This window comes from Delphinapterus leucas, chromosome 4 (assembly GCF_059928025.1).
Source record: "Delphinapterus leucas isolate spDelLeu-1000000601 "Yukka" chromosome 4, BTC_Dleu_Yukka2, whole genome shotgun sequence".
NCBI lineage: Eukaryota > Metazoa > Chordata > Mammalia > Artiodactyla > Monodontidae > Delphinapterus > Delphinapterus leucas.
This window is the reverse complement of record NC_143132.1, coordinates 7,716,410-7,724,191: the sequence shown is the minus strand read 5'-3', so window position 1 is coordinate 7,724,191 and position 7,782 is coordinate 7,716,410. Positions and strand designations below refer to the sequence as shown.

Here is a 7,782-nt window from a genome sequence, read left to right as displayed (position 1 = left end):
GAAAGGGCTGCCTGTCATAGTTGCATAATCATTGGGGGTAAATATGGAAGTTCATCAATCAGAAAGCCTATAGTGAGGAGCTGGCTGGCACCGGGCCCAGCTCTGTGTGGCTGTCATCTAGCCTCTATGCCAATTTGCCCTCTATAAATAACAGTCTGTATGAATGCTTTACTATTTAAGGCACACTTGCCACAGCTGCTCGGCATGTTTGTTTACGTAGCTATGAACCCTTCTGTAAACATCACTATCTCCAAATTGCCCCTGTGTCAGGAACATAAAGGGCCCCCTTTAAAAATATATTTATGGGATGAGACACGGCCAGTTCCCAGATGTCTGGGTGGCTGGTGTCAGAATTTTCCAGGGTTTGATTCATTTTCAAAAATAGAACCACATGACTGGAAGGTTCTTGAGAGGTGACACATCCCCCTGACTTGGGGCAGGACCAGACCGAAACCATCCACCAAGAACGTGGGTCTGTCTTTTGTGGGTGTGAGTCTGTCTTTTATGAGGCCAGAGAACTCACTGAATGAAGGACTGGGGTCAGGACCTGCAGAACATCAAAGGTGGGCAAGACTCACCTCCCGCCTTCAAAGAGCTTACTCCCATTTTCTAAAGACGAGCCTGACCCTGAGTGATGTGACAAAGCAGGCTTGGGACAGCAAAACTGGGGTGGGCATATTATGTGTCAACCAGCTGGCCTGTGATGGGCCTGGGCACCCAGTGGACTAAAGGACCTGCCGGGTCAGCCTACTGCGTGGTAGCTCGGATCCCCAGAAAATACCACGTCGGGGTCGCTGTGTGCCCACAACGTGCAAGACAGAAAGAGGGAGGGCATCGCATGGAGGTTGCAGTGGTGGCGATGGTGAGGCTCGTCCTTGAAAGAGGCATCCTAACTGAGGTCACTGAGAGTAGTTTCAGGTCAACTAAGACATATTTGAAAGAAAGCATGAGTCAAGCAGAGGCCCCTTTGTGTCAGCTTGCAGTTTTCATGGCTCCTGATTTCCCATCTAGCCTTCCAATGAATAATTAGATCCTTGTGAATCTGTTTTCCTCAGGGTGCATTTGGTCCACATCTATTTTTTCCTGTGGCTTTGATTCATCGAAACATTCCCCCCACCCCAAGGGCCTACTTAATACCCATAAATCCCAACTGTGCTTTTCATTCACAAAGAAAAAAAGTGTGCCTCGTTAAATTATGAGATGAGATGTGCTGGAAAGACTGAACTGTACGAATCCTATCAGGAAAGGATCAAGACGTGTCCAGCTTCCAGACAAACCCAGAACTTTCTAGAACACTCTTTCCTCCACTTTCCAAAAATTAGAAAATTATTATTATTACTTTTAGAAAGTTAATAGTGGTTGCCTTTGATTCTTTTTTGCTGGCAAGTACCCAGTTTTCTCTATGAAAGCAGTAGAAAGGCCACCGAATGCTCAGAGGTATCCCTATTAACAACCAACAAAAGGATGTTCCCCTATTTGGAAAGGCTCAGTCATTACAAGCTATCTTCAGAAAGACAGGGTCTGCCCCAGGGAGAATTCCGACTCAGAGACATCACAAAGGTAAGTTGCTTATTCCGGACTGACTTATTTTTAGAGCTTGGGTTTTGATTTGAGGGAACACAGCTCCTGCAATTCGAAGCTCAGATTAACACCAGTAAACAGAGGGTACGTCTCCACTGGCTTTTGCTTCTTGAGCTCAGAGACCGAAGGAGAACAAGGCTTGTCCGCTCCCCTCCCTTCTGTCCTATCCGGAGAGTTTATAGAGAGAAATCTAATATTAAAAGCGCATCATAAGTGGTCAGTTTATGCTGCCAGAGACTGTATCTCAGTGGCCACCACTAGGGGGACCCAGAGTCCAGGTGCTTGGCCGAGGTGGGAGTAGTTTCTGGTCTGTGGGAAAATGACGGAGCTCTATTATTGAGTTGGTTTCTCCCCGCCCTCCTCCCCCCTCCTTCCTCCTCCCTCCCCTCACACAACTATTGGCTCACGAGGGCACCCCAAAGTCAGGCTCGGGGTACAGATAGCCCAGTGCACATGTGCAGCACTTATTTATAATTTCACAATGATTGTTTTTGATGTTCCTTTTGCCTTATGCAAAGGATCACACTTCATGCAAAGTCTTTTACTCACATTTTCATTGTTTGTTGCATTTTTAAAAACTATTGCAAAAGTTTTTACCACTATAAGAGAAATTTGTTAGAGGTAATGACTTTGCCTGTTGGGTCCAGGGAGGCTGAGACATGGGAGCAATGACTTTCATTTGACGGATGACTGGGGTCAGGTTATGGGTGGATGAAGAGTCTGGGGTCTGGCTGGTGGCCGTGCATTTTCAGATTGTGTAAACCTACCTTGAGCCTCAAGTTGAAGACCTCAAAGCACAGAAGGGCAGATTGTATAACTAAAGAGGATCCCAAGACTAATGACTCAGAAGAATAGTAAAGCAAAGCTTGAATTAGTGTTCTAGTTTATACTTTTCCTACAGGCACTATTGTTAGCTTAAGGCAGAGTTTATGGCTCTATTTCATAGAAAGTTACAGATAAATACAGGCAGAACCTCCTTTGCTCCTGGGATGTGTAACACGTATGGAAAGATATGAGTGAAGACTTCAATAAAAACAGACCATTTCTCTATTTTTAGAACAGATCATCTTTGTTAAAATACACCAGTAGTTAGCTGTTCAGAGCAGATGGGTCAATAGGATTATGATGAGTGGATATCAATATTTTTTCTTTCCTGTTAGAGTTATTTACTGGGTCTGCATTATTATATCTACAGGGGATTTGGCAGGTAGAGTAGAGAGAAAAGATACCAAGTGCTCACTTGATATAAAAGAAAAAGCAAGGCTATGGGTCTTGCAAATGGCTCCCAAAGAAGGGGCAAAATTGTATTTTTATTAAAGCAATTTGTCAGGCTTCCTTTGAAAGGCTTAACTTCTTCCTCCTGGCTTGACAATAAATAACCTCAAGTATTTAATTTAAACAATGCTTTAAAACCATCTAAAAATTGCTTTAGAGAGAGATCAAATTTTAATTTAAGTAAATATTTGAAAATTTAAAATATATTAAGAGGTGTTTTAAAAAATTGTTTATTAATTTATTTTCCCAAGGGCTTTTAAAAAGCTAAATTGTTAGACTTTGTGGTGGACATACTTAAGGTTATAGGCCACATACTACTTCATGAATAAAGAGGTGGCGTCAATAGTGAGTGAGGTTCAGTTTTCCATATTTTGTCAAAAATAAGAATGTGAGGTTCAGTTTAAAATGAGCATCGATCCCACAGATACCCCCGGATGGAGCACACCTTACCTGTAGCTTCCACCATGCCTTCTAGGATGACCACGATTTCCAGTTCCTCTTTGGGCAGCTGGGCTTTGGAGATCTCCCAGAAAGGACTCTGTTGGTTAATTTCGTGGCTAATGATGAGTGGTGACACCAGAAAGAGACGGTCATCGCCGGTGTAATACCCTACGTTGATATCCGTCTGGTTCAAGGGGATGAACTCCCCCTCTGAGGTCTGTTTGGATTTGATCAACTTAGCTCTGATGGAAGCCTCCACGATGTGGGAATTCCTCAGATCCCCTACGCGAAACATCAGGCACAGTTTCCCATCCCTCATGGAGATCACTGCATGGGTGGAAAAAACCAGGGTCTCTGCCCTCTTCTTGGGTTGTGATATTTTTACAAACATGCATCCCACCATGAATGCATTGACAATGGACCCCAAAACAGATTGGATTAAGAGGAGAATAATTCCCTCTGGGCACTTGTCCGTGATGACCCGATAGCCATAACCAATGGTGGTTTCTGTCTCTATGGAGAATAAAAAAGCAGAGACGAACCCATTGAGGTTGGTGACGCAAGGAGTCCATGAAGGGTCCTCTATGTGGTCCATGTCTCCTCGGATGTATGCAATTAGCCACCAGATCATTCCAAAAAAGAGCCACGTCACTGTGTAAACCATGACAAAAATCAACAGGTTGAATCTCCACTTGAGGTCTACTAAGGTGGTGAAGATATCGGTCAGGTAGCGATAGGTCTCCCTCACGTTGCCGTGGTGGACATTGCACTTTCCATCTTTCCGCACGTACCTCTGGATTTTCCTTTTGGTCCGGTCTCGGCTGATGTGTCTTGGCAGGTCGTCCCTGGCCTGCTTAGGCAACTTTGGCTGGTGAATGGCCACAGGGCTCTCAACATCCTGGTCCATGGAGTCACCCTCCAGGACATTAGCTGGTGGTTTGGAAAAAAGAAAAGAAAAACTGAATGAAAAGCTGGCTCTTTGGAGGTCATGGAAATCCCACTGTGGATGGAATATGGTATGAAACCATCATTTGACCATTTGTGTAGCTATTAACAGTGTAGATGAAGGCTTTTTTGGGGGGTGCCATCTGAATGGGTTGCCTTGGACTCCTGGCCTCTGTGATCTAGCTTGTGTAAGGACTTCACCACCCTTCTCACAGGGACAGAGCTTAACTGCTGTGAAACTGTCTCCCTGCCAGCAAGTTCTAAGAGTCAGCTTTTACAGTGGGATGTGTCTGCATTCTCTCTGAGATGCTGTGGTATGTGAGAGGCAGTGCACTCTGGATAAAGAAATGTTTAGATTCAGACAGTATTTGGTCTACCACTCAGCAACTGTGGGCTCCTGGTCATGCTATCAGTTATGGACCAAACTGCACCTCCACTCTACCCCCAAATATGTTGAAGCCCTAACCCCCAGTGTGACTGTATTTGGAGATGGGGCTTTGAGGACATAATTAAGGTGAAATGAGGTCAGAAGGGTGGAGCCCTAATCCAAGAGGATGAGACACCAGGGGTGTGCACACAGAGGAAAGGCCACGTGAGGACACAGTGAGAATACAGCTGTCTGTAAGCCAGGAAGAAAGGTCTTCCAAACCAACCGAGGTCACCAGAAACCAATCTTGCTGGCACCTTGATCTTAAGCTTCCAGCCCCCAGAACTGTGAGAAAATAAATTGCTGTTGTTTAAGCCCCCCAGTCTGTAGTATTCTGTTACGGCAGCCTGAGTAGAACAATAGGCTATTAAAATTCACTGATTGATCCTCAGTTTTCACATTTACAAAATGGTAATCATGATAGTCAATTCATAGGATTGTTATAAAGTTAACATGTGCATTATATGTGCCTGCATGGAACAGACATGTAATAAACATTCTTTTGTAATAAATTGTTCCTTTGCCACTCTCCTTATATTTAGGGGCAAGAATTTTGAGGGAACTCTTTAAGGTGTCAGTCAAATTTCAGTTTAAAAAAAATTCTGGATTTTATTGGTAAGTATGCATGCATTTTACCCTAATGGTTGATGCAACGCCAAGGTTAAAAAACGTGTGGGGGAAATGTTCTCTCTCGTTCTATGTGTTCACACATTTCATTTGGTTTCTGCCTCAACATTTAACAACTGCAGTTTTGGCTTGCGGTTATTTTATTCCTCATGGCCTTCATGATTAATGCATCGGTACGATCATTTGATGATGAGACATTAGGAAAACTCTCCCGGAATCCGAGTGCAAAGGGACATTTGGAACTGATGCTGCTGTGAAGTACACATAAACCACTGTATGAAATTACTTGTTTAGCCAATAATTTCAAAGCTTTCTGAAAGTTTTATAAGCAGATTCTTCCCTCAGGCTTTTATTCTGTGTCATTTGACTTTGCCGTGCATTTTCTCCCTTTGGTTAAGGGAGGAACACAGTCCGTTGAGAAAAAACGTTTATCTGAATAAGAAAACAGCTGGGGATGGGACTTGAGGGGTACCAACTTAACTTATGGATTAACCTTGCTCATGGTTGGATAGTTTCCTTAATGATCAATCCCATAGATCTGGTTTTAGACTTCAGCACAAGGAAGAGGCAGCATTTGGTCTGCAAGCTTGATGTTTGGTCCGATAGCTTTGACTTTAGATCGCTACCCTCAGTAACTCTTCATTTGTAAATAAAACCTTGCTTTTATTTCAAAGCAGATACCAGGACAGGAGTCGAAGGAAGCAGCTGAGGGTGGGACAGGATGGAGGGGGTTGGGGTATCTGGATGGAGGTCACGGAGAACGTCCCGGCTCACTGCAGGCACCCCTGGCAAGGTGGGATGTTTGTGGCCCAGGGGGCCGCATGTCCGAGCTCTCGCTGCTAAGTTCGCCCTGAGAGGGAATCTCTAAGTGTGACTTCACGTGGGCTGATTTCGGCTCAGGATCGGCCAGCGTGGAGCGGCCTTGTCTGCAGAGCTGCAGTGTGGTCTGGCTCTGGCCCAGGTGAGGAGCTCGCTGCCTGTGCAGAGTCACCCTGGGTTCTTGTTTCCACGGGGTGGGAAGTGGAAGAAGGGGGTTTGTCTGAATAGCTGACTCCCAACAGTCTTCTGCCATCTTCCATGCTTTAACATTTCATGGAGGCAACCTACACATACCCCAGGCCCCGGTGTGAAGCTGTTTTCTCCATTTTCTGGCTCAGTTGTAACCTTCCTGTCTGAAGGGTTAATGGAGGAGTAGAGATAAGTGCTCTGGACAGTCTCGGGAGCCTGCCAGTTGATCCTCCAAATCCATTTTTTCCCTTTTCCTAGCTCAGGACTGGACCACATTTCCCGGCCTCCTTTGCATTGAGGAGTGGCCACGTGCCGAGTCCTGGATCATCAGGAGTGGGTGTGCCCTTCTGGACCAAGGCCTGAAATAGTGGGTGTGTGCGCTCCTATGCCCTTGCCCCTTCTACGAGAGCTGATGGAGTCATGAGGTGGAGGGGCCTGGGTCCCCAGCTGGTGGCAGAGAGCTGCCATCCAACTAGAAACAAGAAAAAAAAATTGTGTTTGAGCAGCTACGTATTTTGTGTCTGTTATCAAATTGAGCCTTCTGTCTAATTTTATGGGCAGCAGTATTGACATGGATAAGCAGACAGAAGAGTTCTCAGGGGGCTGGTGTGGGAAAGAGCAGGGAGAGAGGAAGAGAGTGAAGATGGGGTGTTTGGGTTTGGTGTTTTTGAAGAGAAACAGGGATCCAAAAATGGAGTCACTTGTGCTAAGCTCTACATCAGTCAATGGGGACTGAATACCTATCCAGGTTCAGTCCCTCCCAGGGATGTGACCTTTTACCAGTCAGTCTGGAATTTGCTGGCCACAGATGAGGTAGCCTACCACACAGACCCCTGCCTTCCCCCAAGGCAAGTGACCTTGCTTGAAATAATCCTCAATTGTTTATGACTTCCTGTCCCATCCCCTTTAGGCCTTTAAAAACCATCCATTTTGTACAGGACCCCTCCTGTCTGTTTGCTAGAAGGGATGCTGCCTGATTCATGAATTGCTGAATAAAGCCAATTTTTTCTTCAAATGTACTCAGTTGAATTTTGTTTTCTAACATAGTCTTTTGAGAAATAAAACATTGCCAGCCATATCAGTAAACAAAGGATGTCAGAGTCATCAGCAATTGCAATTGCAGCCCTCCAGTGGTGAGCCCTGAGGGAACTCAGGGAGGAAACAAAGAATACCTGCCATCAAGCAGCCATCAGACTGTGGCCACTCCCCATGGTGAGCCTTGAGGAAACGGTGGGTGTGAAAGCACAGGATATCGGCCCGATAGCTGAGGTTCATATCAAAAGAATGGTTTCAGTGAGCCTAGACTCTTGCATTTTCCTATGCATAGGAAAGCACTAAATTCCTTAATTTGAGATACCTAATTTTCTTTTATTAACAGTAATCTTTTGTTCCTACTACCCGCCCTTTGCTGTAAAACTCCTGTATATCCTAGCTCCCCCCTCGCCTCCTCAGAGCAGTTGTCTGAGGGTTACTTGAGA

General features: G+C 45.2%; 1 protein-coding gene across 1 annotated transcript; it reads right to left on the bottom strand.

Annotated features, from left to right (window-relative positions):
* Positions 1 to 1,956: 1,956 nt before the first annotated feature.
* On the bottom strand, positions 1,957 to 5,189 carry LOC149749265 (G protein-activated inward rectifier potassium channel 2). Its single transcript, XM_089910251.1, has one exon. It carries the CDS (start codon positions 4,202 to 4,204, stop codon positions 3,257 to 3,259), a length of 948 nt encoding a protein of 315 aa, XP_089766377.1. The 5' UTR covers positions 4,205 to 5,189; the 3' UTR covers positions 1,957 to 3,256.
* Between the last annotated feature and the right edge of the window lie 2,593 nt (positions 5,190 to 7,782).